General features: G+C 33.6%; 1 protein-coding gene across 1 annotated transcript in view; it reads right to left on the reverse strand.

Annotated features, from left to right (window-relative positions):
- Positions 1-25627, reverse strand: part of PTPRD (protein tyrosine phosphatase receptor type D) — a 2806204-nt gene that overhangs the window by 453958 nt on the left and 2326619 nt on the right. The window contains 1 exon segment of the mRNA XM_074282898.1: positions 11715-11882. Within this exon segment, the coding sequence (XP_074138999.1) occupies positions 11715-11778 (64 nt within the window). The 5' untranslated portion in view covers positions 11779-11882.

A 25627-nucleotide genomic window follows, 5' to 3' on the forward strand; every position in this document is an offset into this window, starting at 1 on the left:
GAGAAGACAGCTATTATATAGAATAAAGATACCATCTCTGTTATGATGATATCTATACCAAATTTATTTTTCAAAACAATAATTCCTTCCATGATACCTATAGAGCCTACAATGAAATGGAATAATTCAGCTTAGGTTATGTGTTCTAGTGTATATTCTTATCATCATGGAGCCTAAATTAAGAATTCTCAGTGAGACAGATTTAAATTTAAGACTCTTAATTATGAAAAAAAATTTGAGTGACATTCACACTGAAGCAGATTCTATTCCTATATATTGCAGACATTCCATTTACTAAGCATCTGTTTGATAAATGCATTGATTAATGAAGCAACAAATGGCTATTACATAAACATAAATAATTAAAATACTAAAATGCATTTAATATGTTCATATATATATATATATATATATATATTTATTTATTTATATCTCAACATTTAAGTTTGGCCAAGGAAATGGGTACAGTGTGGGTCAAAGGCCAAATATGGCCAACTTTTTATGATGTTTCGTATATATCTACTGGATGTCACGTGGCTTGGATTTTTAATCCTGGCTTTAAGATTAACTAGCACTGTTGGACAAGTTATAAATCTCTCTGAACCTCAGATTCCTCATTGGAAGAAATGGCCATCATAATACTTGCATTAGCTACTTCACAGGACTGTTGTAAAGGAAAAACACTTTGTGAATCTTAAAAGACACAGAAATGTGAGCAGCTATCAGGAATAGCAGCATTGTTATTAATAACCATCTGTACATGTGCACTGATACCTTTTGTCTTTTATGGTCAGTAACCAGCAAAAAGCCTGGCACACTATAGGCACTTACTAAGTGCTTATCAAATTGGGATTGAAATTCTTACAATAAGAAAAGCATATATTACAACTAGATTAGCTAGGCTTCACTTAAATAATTTTAAACAAGGTACAGAAGGCTACATCTTGATCCCCAAAACAATGAATGAGCTTCCAAAAGTCTGAGTACACTCCTTCAGGCCAAATGTTTATAAACCTTGTTACAAGGAAGAATCACTAACTCCCTTTTTAAGTTTCAAGGAACTAACCAATCTACATCTGTACAAAAGAAGGTCAATTTAGAGCCTCTGACTTCATACATTTACTGTAAAGTTTGAAGTCTTGAAGAAAACAGCCTCCTGTTTGCTTTTCTTCATGATATTAGCATCAGAAACTTTAATATTCAATTAGGTTTTCAAACAGCTGGCTTTACACAGAAACACATCTTTACCACCTTAAGTGAAAATATTCTACCTTCCTAACAGTATAGCACTTATTCACTGATAGCAACCATCTTCAGTACTCTATATGTTGTTCCTTTCTGCAACCCAAAATTCTCTAAGTCTCTCTTTGACCTTCTCCATCTTTCTTCATCTTTCTATCCCTTTCACTTCTCCAGTTCTTTCCTGTCTGACCTTTATTTTTGGTGCCTCCCCTCTATAATCCCTTCTCCTCTACTTTATTCAGGCTACAATTAGCCCCATTCTCTCTGCTGGGCAGCTAAAGAAAATCCCCTTACCTCTGATTCAGTTACTCAGATCTATCCATTCAACCTCCATAATATCTTTTACACCTGATTTCTCTCCACTCATACAGTCTCTCCTCCCCATAGTTGTCAAAATAATATCACTAAGCCACAAACCTCACCAAGGCAATCACTTTATTGAAGCAATCTGACTCCCTAGGACCTCTCAGATATAAATTTCTCTTGTAGATGTTGATAGTAAAACACAATATCTCCATCTAACTTTTCAGCTTTAGTTTACTTGATTTTCTAACCCTATATGGCAATTGTGTATATTCACTAACTCTGTATACCAATTCTGTAATCTGGAGCATTGCTAGCAACTTACCAAACTCTATTTCCTACCTTTTGGACATCTCATTTCAGCTATGCCACAGTTCATCTGTCAACAAGCTTTCATTATATTCTCACTACATGCAGGTACTTTGTCTAGTGCTGCATATAGAAAGGAAGGCAAAAATACCTGCTCTGAAGGAGCTCACGTTCAGATGGAGGTGAGAATATGCAAAAAATAATCGATATCCACAGCAAAAAATAGAAGATTGTCTCACAAGTAGTGGGCGTGTCTAACATTGTTCAGAACAGAACTCATCTTTCTCCCAGACCACCATTGTCCCCCTTCCAACTTTCCCATTAATGTCAATATTACCATTATACATGTAGTAACAGACTTGAAAAATCAATGTCATTCTTGACTCCTTTATTCCTACTCTACCTACCTAATCCAAACTCCAAATGATATATTCATACTCTCTCCTCAAGTCTCTCCCCAATTCCAACCTCCTCCAATCTGGTAGAGTTATTTTCTCCAAGTATAGACCTGTAAATTGCAATGGCTCCTCATTACTTTCAGGAACAAATATAAAATTCTGAGCTTGACATTTAAAACTACCAACAAAGAATATCTACAAGGAAAAGTATTAGCAATAGCAAATGAACTGATTTTCCCTCCTTCAAATAATACCCCTATAGGGAGATCTAGTTACGATGACAGCCTCTATGTTCCTCATACAGTGGTAGAGATGAGTTAGGTACTAGGAAAAATGTAAGGGTGTTTCTAACTCAAAAAGAGAGGCAGGAATAGAGAAAGGGAAGGAAGAAAGACAGAGACAGAAACAGAGGGAGAGAGATGTATGAACTATGACATCTCAACTAAAATGCATAATGTTTTAACCACAGTAAAAGTGGTGAGGTGCTTAATCAAAAAACTATGTCTCAGGTTATATGTATATCAATGATGGCTTAAGGGAACAATAAATTCATCATCTGGTCAGTTACTATATATTTCCTTTGTGCTTGTCCATGTTAAAGAATCACAGAATACTGAAGCTGGAGAGTTTGAGAATCATCTACCCTCCCAGTAGGGGTCAAGATGGCAGTGTAAAGGAACTCAGGACAAGCATAAAGGGGATAATCGGGAAGGGGAAATCATAAGGGACTTAAAATAGGTTATTCTGTTTACATTCCTTCATGGGAGGATAATACTTGTAACTCATTAGAAAATTCTCATTATTATGATAGTGAAGAGAATCCCAAAACTCTGAAAAATCCTTAAAGGAGAAAACCTTCTTCAACTCTGCTCAGTGAGGGGACTCCACCCCAAGCACAGTTTCATATTTATTATCTGGGTGGGGATGGCTCAGTCCCAAAACCCATTGGGTGGAGTCCCCTCACTGAGGCAAGAGTTGAAGAAGGTTTTCTCCTTTAATTTTTCAGAGTTTTGGGGTTCTCTCTTCATTCCCCCCTCAAGCAGTCAAAACTTAAATTCATTTAAAGGAAAAAAAAAACTTGGGGCAGTGTCCCTTATTGAGGCAGAGTTGAAGGAGATTTTCTCCTTCAAGGATTTTCAGAGTTCCGGGGTTTCCTCTTCCATAGGATTATATATAGATAGAGAGCACAGTTGTAAGTTCAATATGAAGGAGTAATATCTAGAAAACAAAGTTAATGAGTGAGAGAGGAATGCATTGGGAGAAAAGGAAAAGGAAAGGTGGAATTGCTAAAGCATCTGCCACAAAAGAGACAAGAAAAAGCTTTTATAGTAGACGTGGGATAAAATCAGAGAGTGAGAAAATGAGTGAGTCCTCATCAGAATTGGCTGAAAGATAAAATAACATACACACACAATATGATTTTAGAAATCTATCTTACCTTGCAGCAAAGTAGGAGGGGAAGGGGAATGAGAAGGTGGGGAGGACAATAAAAGAGGACATATTGAAAATGGGGTGCTCAGAAACAAAACACTTTTGAGGAACAACAGAGTAAAAGAAGAGAAAATAGAAAAATGGGTGGGAAATACAGTTAGCAATAGTAATTGTGAAAGAAATTTTAAAGGAAGTTTTTCTGATAATGGTCTCATTTTTCAAATGTATAGGGAACTGAATAAAATTTATAAAAAATATAAGCCATTTCCCATTTGATAAATGATCAAAAGATATGATCTCTACCCAAAGGGCTTTAAATCATGCACACCCTTTGCTTAACAATACCACTACTTATTCTGTATCACAAAATAAATTTTTTAAAAAGGAAAAGAAGCTACATGTACAAAAATACTTATAGTAGCTCTTTTGTCAGGGCAAAGAAATGGAAATTGAAGGGATGGCCATCAATTGAGGAATAACTGAATAAATTGTGGTATGTGATTATGATGGAATACTATTCTTCTTAAAGAAATGATGAGCAGGATGCTTTCAAAAAAACTTGGAAAGTACTCCATGAGATCATGCAAAGGGAAATGTACTGTGTACAAAGTAATAGCAACACTATGGGATGATCACTTTTGAATGACTTAATTATTCTCAGTAATAGTGATCCAAAACTACTCTGAAGGACTTAAAATGAATACAGATTGAAACATACTTTTTCTTCTACTTTATTTGTCTGGAGGGTGTTTTGGGAGGATATATGTATTCTTTTAAAAAATGACTTTTATAGAAATATTTTGCATAAATTCACATGTATCTTTTTAAAGGGGGAGAAAGTGAGGAGGAAAGAAGTGAGAGAATCTGGAACTTAAAGTTGTAAAAAAACAAACGTAAAAATTGTTTTACATGTAACTGGGAAAAATAAAATATTAAAAAAGATTAGAATCTGAAAATTGTGAACAAACAATTAAAAAGAATCATCTAGCCCAAACCTCTTATTATTCTTAGGAGAAAACTGAATTCTAATGAAAAGTAAATTATTCAAGGCCAAAGAACCAATGAGTAGCTAAATTTAGAATCTAATCTAGGCTTTCAGGGTATCTGTTGTAGATTGTCTATTCCTAGAAAGCAGGGCTTTGTAAATAACTTTCCAACACTGTATAAGCACATAGGTTCCTAATGATGAACAGGAACAAAATGTATTACATAAGCAATAATCGTGGAAATGATAAAAATCACACTGCCTAGGAGTCATTAAGAGACCTGTTTTACAGTTCATTGTCAAAAAAACAGGCCCTGATCATAGTGATCAAAAATGAGACCAAGGAAAAAAAAAGTCAAAAAACTTTGAAATTCAAAAGAAATATTCTATTAAGAAAGGAAGGAAGAAATAGTAATACAATTATTTACTTTATAGAAAAGGCAGCCATGATGATTTTTCATTAATTCTCTGGCTAACCTATATGCAGTTGTCTTAAACCTGGGAGAAATAAGTGAAAGATGATTTAAACTAAACATCTTTACAGATATCTCAAAAAGTTATAAACAACAGAGCAGCCTTACTAATGAAAGGTATTTGAGATCTTTTTCCTATATATTTATATCTATTTATCAATATAAATTGGGGAAAACAACTATTATCCAGGACATATTTTTAGCCTGCCTAGATGTAAAAGGCAGAACTAGATTGTCCATTAAGGTTTCTGTCAACTCAATGAATATCTTCTCTGAACTTCATTTTCTATTTATATCGTTTAAAAATATTATTCTAGCAAAATGATTTGTAAAAAGGGCAGCTGATAATTTTGCAGGTGGGATTTGACTCCAAGTCCAAATTCTAACCATTACACCAGCTAATTTTCTCAATCTCTAATGAAACTGACTTAGGAAGGGGATATTTGGGTAAAATTTTAGATATGATAAATATCTCTCTGTCTTCCAAAAATAATCCAGATCATCTCAATAAATAAAGATAAAAGTTAAAGGCTAATGTTCATAGCCAAAAGAGTTATAATTGTAGGACTGAAGGTAGATTCCTTTATTTAACTATATAGAATGACTTTATGATATATAATGAATCCATAATAGTAACAATGCCACACAAGGAAAATTCTGTCAACTAAGTAGTCAAAAATGCATTTTAAGCTTGGCCAAGATTAATTTTTTCCAAGTGTTATGTACCTAATATGGGGGATAACAATACTGATGTAGTGGGATGAATTAGTAATACCCAAGTGAAGTCTAACAAAGACATGTCCCAACAAAAGATTTATGGCCTAAAAATTCAACTCATTTATTTTATTAATTATATCTAATCTAGAAAATTTTTTATCATGTTTTGATCAACATATGTAATCCAAATTGACTTTTACAATCAAAATAAAACTATAAAAATTAGAAGCAATCAGAACTTAGATGTTTACTAGAAATATTTTTAGCTTCAGGAGTTTGTTTTGCCCTGAATTCTGGCCCTCCATCTTAACCTTTCATTTCACAGAAATACATAGAGACATGCAGAATGGATATGGTTAAAAATATTTGTTCATCTTCCATCTGAAGGAAATGTATATATTGTAGTGTTTTTTCCCCTAACTGAAGTCATGAGTACTTAGTGTGTTTCAATGTCAGATTTAACAATGGTAATATAAAATTACTGTCACAACACTATATGACAATTTTTGTAAAAATAGCTATAAAATTTTCTACTCAAGGTGCAAATTGCATCTGCAAACTTTTCTGTAAGAATAAAACTAAAGTAGAAATAGATTTTATCAGAAAATGTTGAAACTTCATCCTTATTTCTAAACTAATTACTAATTTACCATTGTTTCTAATGTTGAGATAAAATATTTCAATTCAAACTCAAACAACTCAAACAAATGGATAATTTGATAGAATATATAACACAATTCAGAAAGTGAATTACAAATGATAAAAAATGAATTATCACTCAAGCCTAAAATCTGGAAGTTTCCTACTCAGCATGGTTACAATTTTGTGCCAATTTACTGTCAACTTCTTAAGGTCAGATTTTAGTAGTACAGACTTACCCAAAGGTAATGGGCCCATTAAGTTTATATCATTTGAAATCTCTAAAGTGATTGCATGAAGAGTCAAGGGCATTCTGACTAATGTGTTTCTTTTTGGAAAAAGAATTACATATCAAGAAAATGATTTATATATTTTTTTACACATTTATTTCTCTAAAATGACCAGCCACAATCAGTTTAATGGCATCGTACATGTCAATAGATATCTCTTTCTTTGAAGCTTTCAATTTGCTGCTAGAAAAAAGAGAATAAAATTAGATACAGATGATCAAACTGAGGTCTGAGGGGAAATGTTTCACTTGAGAGCCTATTGATATTTAGGCCATAGAATCTGAACACAAAGAAGAGAGAGAAAAGAGAAAAATATGCAAGACCTAACTCAGGTATTAACATATGTGTGTGTGTGTGTGTGTGTGTGTGTGTGTGTGTGTGTGTGTGTGTGTGTGAGAGAGAGAGAGAGAGAGAGAGAGAGAGAGAGAGAGAGAGAGTGAGAGAGAGAGAGAGAGAGAAGGAAGGAGAGAAGGAGAGAAGGAAAGGGGGAGGGGAGAGGAAAGGCCATTTTAGCAGTCTTGTGTACTCTATGGACCTTCTCTAATAATAAAGCTTTCCAATGCATTAAAAATACCTAGGATCACAGCAAAAGTGTACTGAATTATAGTCATCAAAAAAAGTTCTTTCAGAACTTCAGATTAAGCCTAGAAATTGCCAGGAAGTGGGATTGCTAATCAATCACATGTATTTGGGTCTTATCCCTCCTCATCCACTAGCCCCATCCCTCAATTAAAGGTAGTTGGTGGCTTGTTACTTTCATGGTGGACTGGGTCATGTAAATACTGGCAGGAAGAGGTAAACCTCATAAACAAACCAAAGTTTAAGTGGTCAAAAGTGATCCTATAAATAGTAACTAGGTGGAAGGAGTGTAGAACAAGCAGCTGGTGACCTGGAGGGAGGGAAAAGAGGCAATCGCATGGCCGTGGAATCCTAAGTGTTCCCACGATTCAAGGAATGTAATAATTGGCTTCCAAGAACACCTCATAAACACTTTAAGTATTCTTCTTTCCCTTTAGTGCCTCACCTCACAAAGAACTCAAAGATAAAATAAAAAACAAATGTGCTACCTTATTGTTAAAAAGGAAAGAAGAAAAACAAAAACAAAAGACAGCGATCTATGTTACACTATGCAGAATTATGTGAGACATACATATTTATTATTTTTATTTTGTTTTCTTAGTAGTTATAAGGTGGTTATTCCTCTGCTAGGGACCAATTAGTTCATAATGTGAGCAGAAAATCAGAAGATAAATGAGAGGATTGCAGAAAAAGTTAAAGCATTTTTGTCATTAGACAGTAGGATGTTGCTAATTTAAGGGCTTAAAAGCAAAGGGTCTTTCATTCTATTTTACCTCATAGTCAAGGAAATTCAAGGGGACTTGGTATTAATAAGCACTGATAAAACAAAACAAAACAAAAAAACCACCTATATTCTTCCTAAAGAAGAAACTTCTAAATAAATATATTCCAACTAGTTAGAATAATCAATGCATTTGTTTTCTTTCAGATATGAATATTGCCAAAGGAAATTTTACTAGATTGTGATAGTAAGTTCAGCAAATTATGTATTTAAGAATAATTAAATGTTTTGAAAAGACACCTATGAGCTAATAATATGGGAAAGACATTTTTAACAAGATATGAATGTTTCTTAGGTGAATTGGTCCACACTTGAAGAGGAGCATTTTAAATGGCAGAAATCATTACAAAAAAAGATAATGTTTTCTAATCCTCACTCTTTTTCTCCCTTCTATCATCTAGGCAATTTAATGACAATGATAAAGGGTCAAAATATTGTGGAGATGATGAGCTTTTCTCTTAAATTTATTCAGTTGGCAGAATAAACACTGAAACCACTCACATTGGCAGAAATGCATTTCCTGGCTCTTTTTGCTTACCATCTTTAATTGATTAGTCACATGCCCTGAATTTAAAGCTGGAAAACATCTTAAAGTCCATCTAGTGTAACCTTTCCTTTTTACAGATGGAGAAACTGAAGCTTATAAGGGTTAAGGTACTTGCCTAAGGTCACAGAGATAGGAACAGAGGGAGAATTCACATCTAAATACTCTGTCATACCTTGCTTCTGTTGCTTGTTAATAGTTTATATAAAACAAATAGTATTATAATAAAGCATGATAAATTGTTATAAAATCTTGAATAAACCTTGTGTCAAATCATAGAACTCTGCCATCTTAGAAGCAGAAGAAACCTCACACATATATAAGTACATATTGTAAATGCCTGATATAACAAAGTGAGCCCATAATGCAGGTGGTAATCCTATAGTTGCATGTCAATAAAATAAAGGGTATAAAAGTACATGGAACAGAGTAGTATGTGGACTATTCTTCCTAGTACAATTGAGAATTATGTAAAAAAAAGATGCTGCACGGATTTCATTACTAGGATTATATATGTATATACACATAATAAGATATACTATATGCCAGGATAATCTATATATGCATGTGTTTATATTTTATATATACACATATATATGCATTATGTGTACTGTTTATATGTATCTATGCACATATATTTCCATAAACAATAATATATTATTTACTATGATAATCTATATGTACATATTTGATAGACAAACATGCATATTTGTATATAGGTAAACATGTACAGATATATGTGTATAATGTATATATAATATAGTATATAATGAAATATATACTATATACTAGGATAATATATAGGAATGTGATGTATAAACACATACTTGCAAGTACATATGTACACAGATATGCATATACATGTATATGTGTGCATGTATGAATATATCATATAAACCCACATGCATATACACACACCATGAAACAATTCTTGTTTTATCTTCCCAATCTTAGGTTCAATAATATAATTGCATTGATGAGATGAGAGAGAAGCAAACTGGGTTGTATTCCACCTAAAGTTGAATATAAAAATCACATAAATTCTTAAAATTAACACAACATTACTTTTACATAACTAAAATGTATTAACAAGATATTATTGTGATTTCTTTGGAAGTTGTGTGTTATACCATAAATGAAGGGGAATGACAAAGGTTAAGTTGCTCAGTAGAGAGAATTGCTTTCAAAGTTTGTTTTTGTTTTTGTTATTTAAACTATAGTCTTGAAAGGAGATGGATCAGTGTTAGAATCAGCCCTGCCCTTTCCTCCAAAGACTTGGGAAGTCAGGATGAAAAGTACTTATACATAGGAAAGTATTTGTGTCTGTCTGCCTGCCTGTCTATCCCTCTATTTGCAGAGTTAAAGGAACTCCATCAGTACTGAAAATTATATGTACTGAACTAATACTTAATGAACCAAAAGCATATTTTAAAGTAAATGTCTAAATTCTTTCTGACAATGGAAATATAGAATATAAAGCAACTTTACTTTTCATTCTGCCCAAAGTGAAGAATAATCTTTACAAAGTGGAAGTATTATACTTTTTTTTTCCAAATTGAGTTTTTTTCATTAACTGAATTTAGATTTTAACTTTAAAAGCAACTAAGACATAAACCATGTTTTGAAAGAATAAGAATGCCCCTTGTTTGGGTCTTTTCCCAGTTAATTATTTGCTGGCTAAAGTGTTAAACCGTCCTTGGCTTCACCTTAGACACAACTCTAGCAGCTGGTCATTAACAGCCTGGAGAAGAGCCCACATATTAACCCTTGCTATGCGACAAACACATATGTTCTTTATGTGTACTCTCTCATTCATCCCCCTCAAAGATTACGTGGAAAAAATAAACGCCTTTATCGAAACAAGGAAATGGGCTGTTGTTGGGGTCTTTTTGTCAGAATACAGTTAACATGTAAGAGCCAAGATGACACAGAGCCCTTGAGTAAGAAACATCCTTAACGTGATCTGACTTAATCTTTCTGAAATAGTCAGCTGGGGGCAGGGGGAGGGAAACTAATGACTGCAGATGTTTTTCCTCTTAACAGCAACAAGGGACTCTCAAAGAGAAAGGCCAGCAATCATGGGAATGGAACCACTAGCAAGAAACCAGCCCTGTCAACAAGTACAAGCAAGTGAAATTTGCTCTCTGTGCTATCTTTTCCAAAAGGCCACAGGACAGCTGGGAAAAGAAACACGTGTAAACAAGGTAGCCCTAATGATTTTCTAATTAAAAAGAAGATATTATCTTCTCATTAATTGGCAAGCTAATTGACCAAAACCCTATAGTTTCATAAAATGAGTGCATAATCAGCGCTTGTTTCTGTCACCAATTTCTACAAACACATATATTTTTACACACACACACACACACACACACACACACACACACACACACACACACATACACACACACACATACACACACATACACACACACACTGATTTCACTGAGCCACAAAGTTGTCAGTTCCGCTTGATCTATTTGGACACTGTATTCCACGACAGCTGTCGGAAATAATACATTAGAACAGCTGCTGTGACAGTTACTAGGGGCTTGGAAGTTTAATTGGACTCAACATGATATTGTGCATTTTTCCAAACTTAGAAATAATAATAATAATAATAAAAAACCACACACACACACACACACACACACACACACACGGAAGTTTATAATGGGCCTGAATGATGGGTTGCTACTTAGAATCGTGAATGGTTAACCTCCCTTTGGGGGATATCATTCTCCTCATATTGTCTTTATCCACAGTCTGGTAAGAAGTAAATAAAACACAGTAGGATCAGTTCAATGCCTAAGAAAGGGGGGGCATTAAGAGGGGGAAAATGGCAAGGAAGTCATGTAAATAATCCCTTTCAGATACTGGCTGAGAGCCAAGGAGGATCCCACAGTGTCTCCAAATTTACTCCAAAGGAAACTTATTCAGAGACCTGGATCCTAGTGCCAAATGAAAACAAAACTACTCATTATGATCACAATTCCTATATAGGATGGAAGAATGGCGCTTACTCTCGGCCTCAGCGCAGAGGATGAAGTACAGGAGTACCACCACTGGCCTGGTTACGTGAATCATTCTGCAGCTTGGCACCAGCAAGCCTTGGCAGCCTCGTTCTCACGGGCCCAGAAGCCACTGCGAGTCTGTCCGGTCTGAAATTTCAGCTGATGGGCTTTCAGAGCCTGCAAAGAAACAGAAACAGAAAAGACAGAGGAAAAAAAGAAGAAAAAAAAAAAGGGTTAGATTTCTGCTTCTTTTTCTTTAACTTTGTATCACAATCACAATGAGATACACAAAGCATTGTGAAAACATGATAAATTGTAACCACACTCCATCTACATTAGGAAGGAAATCCTTAGGTCCACTTTATTCACGAGTGACTAAATGTCAGCACCAAAGACCAACTTGTCCCATTTTCAGGCTAACCTGAAGTTAACCTCCTCGGATTTCATTCTCCCCTACTCAATGCCACCTTTGGGGCAATAAACCATGAGAATGAACTGTCACTTTTAATGAAACATTACTTGAATACATCAGTGGAATGAAACACACCAATGCTATACGAGGGATTTGAGAGAAGTTCCACCGTGCAGAATAAAAGTCTATTATTGACAACATAATGGAAGCTGCTTTCTTGGCAGTAGGTGAAATGACAGGGCTAATTCAACTTCTCAGGCTAAATGGTAGAAGGTTGAATTTTTAAAAATGGTACATTTGGCTTTCTCCCTGCAGACACATCAACATTTAAGTCTAGTTTGGCTTCCATAAGTCAAAATAATAGTTAGCATGACCTTTCTGAATTAACTTCTTCAAATGGATACTCCTACTGATGTAGAAAGTAACTTCTGGGGTCACAAAAAGACATCCACTTGCTTGCCAACCCTTTAATGATATCTATCCAAACTTATTGGTCGGCAGACAATAGGCAAACATTCTTTAGCTGGACATCATGAAAACATTTCTACCACCAGAGCTCAAGTTTTGAGGGTTTTTTTGGTTTTATTTTATTATTATTTTTTTAAAGAATCATCTAAAACCCAAAGACATCTCTATGTCACAATAAAGAGTTCAGGAGCATTTAAGATTTGAAGGTATCTCAAATTTTTAAGGCTACAAGGTAGAAAAAATCTTTGGGTTTTTAACCATATTTTCCCTTATTACAATTATTATAATTTATTCATCCATTCTTTCATTTCTTGAATGAAGGTATAAAGGATAGTACTAGTTGGTATGGACCAAAGAAAGATGACTTGATTTAGTGGAAAGAGCAACAGATCATTATCAGGGGATCTGGGTTCAAATTCCACCTCTAATATTTTATTACCACTGGAAAACTGGAAAATTTCACCACCCTGGGCTCTAGGAAGGTTTCTTCTTTGGTAAAAATGGAAGAATTGGACTAGAAGTACTCTGAGATTTCTCCCAGGTCTAGAGTTATGATCTTAAGACATTGAAGCTGTGTTTAAGGATACAAAGTTTATTGGGTGAGAGGAGCAACACAGAAATTAAAAGAATATGAAACAGTACCAATAGATACTAGAGGAGATTCAGGAGGAATGTAACCCAATCCCCTCATTTTGTAAATAGGGAGACTGAATCCTAGGAAGGTTCCAGATCATGCAAGTAGAGAGAGTAGGAATTACAAAGCCCTCTTGTTCCAAATCAATGGTCCTTCTACTTTCCCATATTACTTTTTTTCTTATAAAAGTGACAGCTTTCTGGGGTGATAGAAGTTTGCTGATATAAGAAAGAAAGAAAAATAAAGGCTCTTACATGGCAGGAAAGGCAAATGAGTGGCACAGTGGATAGAGCACTTGGTTTGTAAACAGAAGACTTATTTTCATTAGTTTAAATCAAGCCACAAACAGTAGCTATATCACCCTGGGCAAGTCACTTAATCCTGTTTGCTTCAATTCTTCATCTATGAAATGAGCTAGAGAAGGAAATAGTAAACTACTCCAGTAGTTCTGCCAAAAAAACCCTGAAAATTGGGACACAAAGAGTGGGACATAACTGAAACAACTAAATAATTGGTCAAAAAAGAAGACAGGCAGACTATGAGAATACAACAACATGCTTAAGTGACAAGCTAAGTAGTCTGGATTTTTATTCACTTGGCCATGGGATGACTTCGAAGGGTACTGAATACAGCAGGATCACAACCATGATAAAAATGATTCATCTCATAGGTTTTGAAGGATAGAATAAAGAGGTTGAAAACAGGGAGACCAATACTAAGGATAATAAAAACCTGAACTTGAGTGAGAATAAAAACCATTATCACAAAACCAGGAATTCTAGGACTAATTCTTGAGCTCAATAGCACAGCATGATTTTATTTTCATATTTTATTTGATTTTTTCTAATTTCTTCCCTCCAGAAAGAATTTGTGAATGACCAAGTTTAACCAGAATGTCTGAAAACAAAAAGTTGACACCTCCAATTTTGTCATATTGGAACATATAACACACACAAGTTCTGAACAACAAGAAACACTAAAGATATCCCAAAATTGGCGAAATAACCTGATATTTAAAAAGCCTGCAAAACAAACACTTTTCTTGAGCTTATTAAAAACAAGGGGGGGAAATGATCATATTAATTTTATTACTGTACATGAGTAAATTATATGAAAGAAAAATAGAAAGGGAGGAAAAGTCAATCTAATGATCATTCATTAATATGGATTTTGAGATAGTAAGAAGAATTAAGTTTTAAACTCTAATATAAGTTTCAGGACCTATTAGGGAATACTTGCTGCCCAACTACACTGAATTGACTATTCTTATCAATCTCTACAATAAAATACCTGGGGTCATTCACAGATATATTAAAAAAAAAAATCTTCCTAGGGAAAGCGTGCAGCCATCAGCTCCTTTCGTTTCTCCTCCCTGCCTTTCATTGCTACCATCCTCATGCCAGCATTTCAAATGACAGCAAAGTCCAGGAGACATCAGTCCTGTCGGACTCAATTTGTGTCTGTGCAAGCGTATCAGAGCCAACTGCTACATAATGACTCTAGTGCTATCACAAAGATGGAGATGTATGAAATGCACTTTCAGGGAAGAGGTGATTTGAGTGTTTCTTGTACTAGAAGGAAGATATAGCTCAAGAAGATAGAAATAGTTTCAAATAGACCTGCCTTATAAGGCAAAGAGCAGTGTTACCTTTAGACTATATACAGGGACTTTGTAAAGGAAATGCTAGAAATATGAAGAAGCCCTAGCATGAATATTTAAGTTACAATCAGAGTCATTAATAGTTTAAAAACTTGCATTATAGGCAAAAAGAAGTATTACCTTTAGACTCCATAAGGTACCTTGCAAAGGAACCATTTCAGAAATAAGAAGAATCCCTAGCATTAGTATTTAAATTGCAATCTGGGTCATTCATAGTTAAAACAAATTAGATGGAAAATAGGGAGTAAAGGGGAAAAAAAGGGGATACACAAACACAAAATGCTTTAATGTTTAATTTAGACATTCATTCCAGCAAAGCCCTTATCCAACTACTAGTTGGTGCACAAAAGTGCCACAGTTCTTAAAATGAAAAGCTATCACATCTGGAATGTGGAATATAGATTATAGGGCAGAAAAGGAAAACAGATTAAAAAATATTCCAACTAGCAGCTTTTGTTGCTTAGTCATTTAAGTCATGATAGATTATTTATGAACCCATTTGGGGTTTTCTTGGTAAAGGTACTAGGTGTTCTATTTCCTTCTCCAACCCATTTTACAGATGAGAAAATTGAGGCAGACAGGATTTAATTAACCCACAGTCACAGAGCTAAGTATGTATCTGAAGCCACATTTGAACCCAGGTTTCTTGACTTCAGGTCTAATGCTCTATCCACTATACCAACTAACTACCCCCAAGCAGCAGCTTACAGGATTAATTAATTTTATAATCTTCCAGAATTATGTAGCTGAAGAGTTAGCAAAAACAGGCAGTGAAGAGAAAAAAGATAAAAAAAAAAAAAAAAAAAAAAAACGGAGTTGCAAAAATATTTTGTTCCTAGCCACACCACAACATTGAATGACTGTGATCAATAATGATTCACAAAAGTCAAGGCCAAGTAGCCAATTCTACATTAGCTCTATCTTTCAACAAGAGGTTATACTCTTAAAATGGAATTAGCAGGTAAGAAAAGAAAATGTGTGGGCTTCTTAATTCTCACAACACCAAGTCATGACATGAATGGGCCTCAGAAAATGTTAACTGTGTAACTTTCCAATTAGCCAGTCTTTAAATTTGTGTCTGAGAGAAGCAGAAATAGTGAAGGGCCAAGCAATCTATGTGATTGTAGATTAAAAACAGAGTCAAGAATGCCCTTATTAGAAAGTTGCTATGTCACCATTTTAAGTGTTCATTCACACAAGGAGACATCTATCCTATTTTCTTTCTTTCAACATTAATAATGTTACCATTTTCTTTTATGGTATTTGTGTATGTGTGTGTGTGTACACATACTTGGCACTGTGTAGTAGCGTATCTGGATAAAAGAGCATAACTTAGCTATATATATATATATATATATATATATATATATATATATATATATACATATATATATATATATGTTGTTGTTTTTTTAATATTTTTTCAGACTGAAAATCAAAGAGAAAAATAGAGGCAAAACTGTACTTGGAGTTTAATTTGGGAAGTCATGTTGATTACAGAACACTATCTACAAAAGAACAGGTATTATTGAACTTACTTTTCATAGTCTGTCTCTGTCCTTACAAGGATATTTTTTATTAAATTTAAATAAAATCTCTAGAGAAATACGACTAACAACTACATTAAACCATTACAAACTAGTATTAATGTTCCCATTCAACTGTAAGCTCCTTAAGGAGTTTCCTTAAGAAACTATCTTATGCCATTTTTTTGGTTTCATACCCAGTGCTTGGTACAATGTCTGGAATATAGCAGACATTTAGCAAGAGCTTATTGATTGATTATTGATTTAGTGTTTACACAAATTCATTTAGATATGCTCTTACAACTCTTTCTTCATTAAACTCTACAAATATTCACATGAAAAGATGTGCCAATAGGTTCATATTTTTCTAAGAGTTAAAAAAACCTCATACATGTAATCTAAAGAACATGTGAGTTTTTTCTAAATAAAACATCTCCTTAGAGAGTCACTTGTAAAATAAAAAAGATAATATTTGTATAGTAGATTGTGCTGTAATAATAATGTTATATTTTACAGCACTTTCAACTTAATCACCCATGGGAAAACATGGCATTTAGAAGTCAATGGGCAACAACTTCAGTTAGACACTATCATGCATTCTGAATATACCATGCAACAGAAAATTTTGCTATTTTTCCTCAAAAAGCACTTCAAAATTCAATGAGTTAATAGTGATTAAATGGGAAAATTCCAAACAAAAATGTGGGTGAAGGAGCCAAAATTCTTAATTAAGGACATGTACTGGGGAATATCCATTAAGAATAAAAAAAAAATTGGCAGTCTTTAAATGACTCCCCCATAGATGAGATAAACTACTAAAATATGTCTTGGGAAATAATTCATATAAGCTGACTTCATCCTTATATATATAAAATTAGGCAGGAATAGTGAAGTAAATGAACACAAGTATGATGCAAGAAGACTCATACATAAGTGAATAATAATCCATTTCTAAGATCATATGGAGAACTAAGAATCATACATGCATAAAAATGAAGTACTTCTCAAGAAAGAAACATTTTTTCATTTTGAAATCTAAAATTCTAAAAATTAATTTATTCTAAGGGGAAAAAGGGCATAGAGAAGCACCTCATAAGAACACACACTTTTTTCTTTCCTTTTTTGGAAAACAAATACAAGTATTAAATTGTTGTTAAGGCTAAGAAAAGCTGGAGGAGAAGGATTATGGAATAAGAGGGAAAAATGTTTCATTGCTATGACTTGATAATTCTTTTGGCCACAACAAATTCATACTTTACTAACACAATTAACAGTAGCAATTTGCATTTGTTAAATGACTACTGAAATAACAGATCTTTGAGCTACTGAGAAAACTATGCAAAATAATTAACCATCACATTTCAACACATTATAAAGTAAATCAAAAGAAAATGTAAAGTATAAAAAAATCATCTGATTGATTAGTGAGCTTATATAGTAAAAATGGTTCTTTCTATAAAGACAAGATAGCTAATGAATATGTCAAAAGACTTTTTATGTCTTTAACGACAATACTTAGAGTCAAGTCAATAACTATTAGACTGAATTTTACACATTACGATTCACTTCTAAATTAATATCAATAGCCCTTCCATAGGTATGGGATTTCAAATAACTTAGTCTTAAAAGAGAATATAAATGTTAATTGTTTTCAAAAATAGTAAAACCATATTATTGATATTTATTATTTCTCTTTTTGTTCTTTTTGGGAAGTAAAAATCATGAGTATCCTGAAAATTTAAAAGAGAGGGAGAAAAATCTTTGTCTCCTTAAAAAAGGACTATATATATCTGAAGGAAAAAATATCCCCTTTTTAAAAGCCCTAATTTCTTGTGACTATCTTATATGTTAAAATCTTCCTAGGAGATAACCTACCATCAACCACAAAAAGACAGTGCAATAATGGATAAACTCTTTAAGCAGCTTAGACTGTATTCATGTACCAAAAACAAGGTTAAGTCTCACAGTGTTCTATGGTTGGGTTTTTAATAGTTATTAAACTATAAAATCTATAAAATTTTATAATTTATAAATTTTTTTATAAACTATAAAATTAGTAAAATTATATTATAAATTATAAAATTGATGTTTTAATATTTATCTTTTCAGTAACTGGGTAAGACTACTTTTTATTTTATTTTCATAAAAGACACAGGAAATTGAGGAAAACTAAGAAAGTAAATCTATCTCTCCAAAAAAGATAAACAATTGGGGAGGCTGGTTGATTCTGTAAATACAGAGAAAAAAGGACATAGATTTTTGAATCCATATTCTATCATAAATACCTCTTGGACAACTTTGGACAAATCACTTCAGCTTGGGTTTTCACAGGTGGACCTGAACTTTTAAATATAACAGTGACTTGGAATCAGGACAACTTTAAATACAGCTTTAAACACTTATAAAATATCTGACCTTGGGTAAAGTCTTTAACCACTATGTATGCCTCAGTTTCCTCATCCTAAAATAAGTATGACAATATCTTCTACCTCCCAGTGCTGATGTGAGGATAAAATGAGATAACAATTGTAAAACACTTTGTAAACCTTGAGATACAATATGAGGGATCATCACCATCATCAAGTGAGAGATTTAGATTAGACAATATCTAATATTCCTTTGTACATTAAATACTATAATGATAGAAGTTTTCAGACTTTTTCTTAATAGACAATGCTTCTGTTTTCTCTGTTCTTTTTGACTAAATCCTTATCATGATTGTTTCTTTAACTTCATTTTATAAAATCATCAGATGTAGAGCAGAAAATAACCTTAGTATTTTCTAGTTGAATCCCCTTATTTTTTAGACAAAGAAACTGAGTCCCCAGAGTGGGAGAGTTACTTGCCTCAAGTCATATCTTGCGGATATTTAAATAATAGATCTTTCTTAAAATTAGTTGCTATTTTAAGTATCATCAAAAAGTTGTTGATGCAAAAGAAGTGGAAGGAATTCCAAATATCATCTGATAGAAGCTAATTTGCAATCCTTAATTTCTCCACTTTTATTTTCCCTTCATCCTCACCTACTCAGACACGTTCTCTCTTTTCTTGACTTTATTCCCAAGTCCTACAAGTACTGCATTCCAAAACTCTCTATATATACGTCTAGTGATTTTCTTTTCTTTTCTCACTCTATTCTTTGAGTGATCTTTTATATTCTTTGAGTAACTCCTATGGGTTCCGCTATTATTTACATGCAGATAGATGTGAGATAAATTACTAGATCTTTGAGGGAAGGAGATGTCTTTTGTTTCTTTTTGTATCTCCAAATATTAGCACACTGGTTGGTATGCTAATTATTAGGCACACAATACATGTTCACTGATTATTGACTTATAGCTCTAGTATCTCTCTTGAGATACAGACTCACTTTACCAATGTCTATCCTGTAGGTAAGAAATTTATCAAATATAACCCCACCAAATGGTGTTGGTACTTGATCTTTTCTGCTACCTCTCTTCTGGAAGGAATGAAAGTGAACCTTAGCTAGGTCTCAGCTATTTTCCCACTTGTGAAAAAGAGGGGAGCAGGGTGATAATTTATTTAAGCAACATTTTTAGCTGTGGAGGAGGGGGGTGTCATACAATGACCCTCAAGCTATACGATTCCTTTTCTTGATGTCTAATGTTCAGTGATCAAAGAGTTATTGGTACAATCTTAATTGATCAGTTAGGAAAACTTCTGACATCCACATAGAATCGTCACCTTAATTTATTATTTTTTTAATGTTTCTAGCCAACCTTTGGCTACTTTATATTTGGATTAAAATCAGAACAGATTTTTTAAGCAAAATATAATAATGAACAGCAATAGGGAGAGGAATTTGGGGAAAGAGTAAAACTTCTACAACTTCCCTTATTTTTGAAAGAGTCCAATTGTCAGTTTCCATCCAAGATACCTATTCTGATCCAGCTGCAAGACCAACTCAGTCTTTTCCTTTTCCCCACTCCTTTACTGTTTGTATACTTCCATTTCCCCCTTCCCTTTTTTGCCCCTTGTGTTACTGATTCTTTCTAGCACAACTTACTAATTCCTGGGAAGTTGATGTTCACTTCTTCTAGACCCTGATGCTTTCTCTGACTGTGGTTTTGCTAGCTTCAGATTCTCTTGCTTTAAAATTCTCTGGCTCTGACTCAAAGACCATGCTAGTGGAAATTGCTATTAGGCCTTTACATGGATCCTTAGAGTTACAAATCCTCAAATATTTATCATTTCTCAAACTCTACCATAAGGCTCTAAAATGGTACCTGTCTTCTTCTGAATTCTTTTAAGTTTTTGACAATAGAACTAACACTCATTTTGTCATTTAAGTTTGAACCTCAGGTCCACTCTTAACTTTTGTTTACCCTACATATCCAGTCACTTGTCAAATCTTATTTTCTTTTTTTACCATCACATCTTTCTATCTTCTCACCACAGCGTCTCATCCCCTCTTATACCTGGACTATGATAATTGCCTCCTGATTAGAGAGACTATATCATCCAAACAGTTGTCAAAAAGTTATTCTTAAAGCACAGGTTTGTTCATGCCATTCCCCTACTCAATAACTCCTGTGGCTTCATGAATCACTGAGAATAAAATACAGAATCCTCTTTTTGGCATTTAAATTCTTTACAATCTGGCCCTGGTGTAATATGCATTGTTTAAAATGTTTAAAAGTATTACTCTTCTTTCTCCACTCCATCATCTAAGCTTCCAGTTGGACTCACTTCTTCAAAGATTAAGAGAAGTACCAAAAGTTCGACTCCATCTCTTGAGTTTCTCTCCATTAAGATTCAAGTTTTGCCTTCTGGAGCTGCATAGAGTAAGATTACAATATGTTTTCATTGTGTTTTCTCTTTTCCAGATTAAATATCCTCTATTACTTCAGCTGTCTGACAAATTCAGAGTTTAAAGTCCCATCACCATCCATGTTCATCTGGATGTACTACAGTTTGCTAAAATTCCTCCTGTCACTCAAATAGCCTAATTGTAATATAGTTCTCATACCCTAAAATCCTGGTTTTCTTCAAGACTCAACTCAAATGGCCCTTTCTATGGTAGCCCTTTCCTATTCCCCTTCCATTCTAAAGTTATCTTCAATCAATTCTGTATGTATCTCTAATATATCTAATGATTTATATATTGTTTCACTATTAGAATGTACCTCAAGGGTGTTGTTATTGTTGCTTTTGTACTACAAAAATAGTTCACTGGATAACAATATTTTGGAATCACTATCATAAACTGAAAGAGGATACACAAGTACAAATTTACTACACACACACACACACACACACACACACACACACACACACAGAGAGAGAGAGAGAGAGAGAGAGAGAGAGAGAGAGAGAGAAAGCTGCTCCCAAGTAGAAAATGTGGAACTCAATAACCAGGGTGCAAGCACTAGTATATGTCTGAGCCAGAGAATTAAGTGTTAGATTATTAACCAGAAATAAATTTTAGAATTCTAGGAGGTAACTGTATTTACAACATGTAAACACATGTCTGCGACACCTCGGGCATATTTATCCTGTATATTACCACAAAGTTCATTTTTAAAGTGAGGTGTGGTTTTTTCACCAACTTTAAACTGTAGGCAGTAGAGTTGTTGATTAATCAGATTGAAGCATGACTACCCATCAATGGTGGATATTCAGAGGTTACACAAAACAGCAATCCACTTGGAACTATTTATGCTTGACTTCATTTTATTACAAGATGGCTGAAGGCAATACTACTACGTAGAAAGAAGAAATGAAGAAGCACAATAGTTATTTTTCAGAAGCAGTTGGCATTATAAAATGATTTGATAATAAAGTACGAAAATTCCTGGAGCACTAAATGTACTATGCATTTCCTATACTAAGACATGGCATAATTGCAATGGTGGGAAAAATTTTGTTCAGAATTGCTCTTTTGGAAAATCTATTCTATAATTTTAAGAAAGACTATAAATACCGTCATTTCATTATGCTTGCATAAAACATAAAGAGTTTAACTACAGAGACTCAAGGGAATTTAAAGTCAAGCCTAAAACGTCTCCAGATCAATCTATCAATAAACATTTATTAAGTTCCTACCATTGCACCAGGCATAGTGCTAAGTGCTCAGGATACAAAAAGAGTTTGTAAAAGATAGCTTCTGCTTTCAAGGAGCTCACATTTTAATGAGGAAGAAAACATGCAAATGAATATATATATATGTATATATATATATATATATATATATATATATATATATATATATATATATATATATATATACATAAAGAAAAAAACTATTAAAGGATAAATAGGTAATAACAGGAAGAGAGTTGAGAAAGCCTTCCTATAATAGGTGGAATTTTTTAAAAATAAAAACCATTCCAGAACTCAACTTTAAATTAAAGAAAGTGGCCTACTCAAATGGAAAAAAATTCTAATCAACTATAAACTGAGAACTTCAGCATGAATAGGCATCATATGGGAGCACTTATAAATGTACAGTTTTATACAACTAGTACAAGGTCACAATCAAGATTTTCAGTATCCTTATTTGCAAGATTCATAACAACTAGATTTGGTTCAGGAAAAGATTGTTATTTGTTTTTCTTTTTTCAATCACACTGCCAGAAATCAAAACAACTTTGTTTTTACCCCATATCCTGGTAGGAGATTCTACCTTATTTACTTCAAAATGTCCATTGTTCTCTGATGTTCATGCCTTTTGAGAGAAGTACATTAATTTCTGCAGGTATTAACAGACCCTCTCTGATGATTCATATAGATCTGTTTTGGAATGGTCCTTTGATAACCTTCCCTTACTGATTTTGGTAACCACAATTAGAATTCTAATATTGCTCCTTTTAGATTTTCAGCCAACACTTCTTTCCTCTTATAACATCATGTCCTAGATAACTAAAAGAGTTGAATCCCTCTCCCACACTACTGTCCTATAAAAACATTTCCAATAAAGCCATTTTGTTCCATTTAAAGTGTGCCTGCAATGAGGATAAATTTGTTCTGGTTACTTTTTAAACAAACTGAAGTAAATCCATTTTAACATATAGAAAAAAAAGACAGAGACCAGCTCGTGGCAGTCCCTGATTCTAAACTTAAAACTACAACTGTACTTAATAATAATGATGATGATGGTGATGATAGGTCACATCTAATGCCAGAAAGTATTTCAATAAAGTTATATCATTTGATCATCTAAACAATGCCAAAAAGAAAATGCTATTATCATCCCAATTTAACAAATGAGTACATTGAGGGGGAAATGAGTGTCTTCCCCAAGATTGTATAGCTATTAAATGTCTAAATTTGAACTTGAATCTTTCAAGACTCCAGGTCCTAGGGTCTAATCCCTGTCTCATCTAGTTTCAGTAATGCTTTCTTACTGATTCTTCTTACAGGTTTCCATAAAGAACTATCATGCATGCTAGCAGGTTTTCTAATAACTTTCCTTTTCAGGATTTAAAAACCACATCCTGCCATGAGTCAACTGCTGTCTATCTTGCCACATTAATTTTCCAGTCTTGGTTGTTCTTTTAATATCATAGCATAGGGTACACTGAAAGGTTTCCATAATTACTGAAGATTTAATACACCAATGTGCTGATATATGATTCTTCTTTTCCCCCTAATAATCACTAGAAGAGGTTTGAGTTTCCCAGTTTCTAACTTCACAGAAATACAGATAGAGGACAGAATGCAATTTCAATGCACAGAGGATTAAAGAATTGTATCCTCTACCCTCTTCCAATGATAAAATTTACATTTTTGGCTACTTTATTCCCAACTTCAATTATTCAAGCATAAGGTATGGCTCCTCATGGCTGATCACTGAATTCATTTTCTTCTCTTTTAACATTGATCACCTGGTATAAAAAGAGAAAAAAAAAACACACTTTCCCACAATTTAAGTTTCCACACAACTGATATAATCACAAATTAAGCATTAGTTTCTGACTAGCATCTGGATACCTTAATCTAGTTCCTAAAATTAGGAAATGGAGTGAAACTCAAGTTTTTCCCATTCATTCTTTCAACTTGGTAGAGTTTATAAGACTGAGTCTGAATGATGGCAAAATGATTGTGGAAACTGTTTGAGTAGCTTTTTAATCAAACCAGATCTTGCCCATAGTGACATACATGTTATTAACATGAGAATCAAGGGAAGTATAATTTTCTGACCTCAATTATCCTTCAGAACAATAGCAATCTATTCCCTCAAGCACTAGAGCTGCTGTCAAGAATACTCAAACTAATCTCAGTAGAGCTCTCATCTCTAATATGTTGGCCTACAAATAATGGTAACAACCAAAATGATTCCTCCTAAGGAAAAAAAAATACTTCATATAATGAATAGGAATATGGAGAGTATCAAAGAAGAGCTTCACTCTATCTGTAAATAAAATATTTAAATGGCCAAGGTTCAAATATAGCCATTCTAGATGCAGTGGAATCTTCAGAATTGTAATGCTGTCCCAAGTTTTGTTTAGAAACTCCTAATTCAAAATTATGTCCCTATATAATACCACACACACACACACACACACACACACGTACAATAACTTAATCTTTAAAATGAAGAGGCTAAATAGGTAGCCACTAGGAATGGTAAAGACCATTGTTTTTCAATCCCTGAGTAACTTTAGTTTCAAAAGGAATAGTAGATATATGAAAGAATGACAAAGAAGTGGCATAGCCACCCAAAATCCAACAGTATTAAATGATACAACATAAAGTTTACCACTAGCAAAGTCATACTTATTTTATTTTCTCTCTGCAAATGTTCATAAAGCCCCAAAAGAAAGACTGATGAGTTCAATCTCAATTTCCCATCTTTGTAATCACTGAGCCACAAAGAAAATATTTACGAAGCCTTGGCAGTTCTGCACAAAATTGAAAATCTACAACTGAACTAGGCATTTTATGAATAAAAATAATTCTTCATATTCTGACAAAATAATTGATTAAAAAAAACTGCACTATCCCACTGTGTTTTTATAGTTTATTTGTGTGCACATGTATGTAAATTATAATTAAGGTACTTATTTATGTGAGAGATTTCATGGCAGCCACAAAGACCTGAGTGCAAATTCCACCTTTAACATACACTTGCTATATGACACTGAGCACATCACTTAAACTTTCAATATTCTAAGTACAGAGAAAATGCCAATCTATATAGAGAGAGTTGCCTCATATGGAAGTTCTATATACCAATGAAATCACAGATCAATTCCCTAT

The sequence above is a fragment of the Sminthopsis crassicaudata genome, chromosome 1 (assembly GCF_048593235.1).
Source record: "Sminthopsis crassicaudata isolate SCR6 chromosome 1, ASM4859323v1, whole genome shotgun sequence".
Classification (NCBI taxonomy): Eukaryota; Metazoa; Chordata; class Mammalia; order Dasyuromorphia; family Dasyuridae; genus Sminthopsis; species Sminthopsis crassicaudata.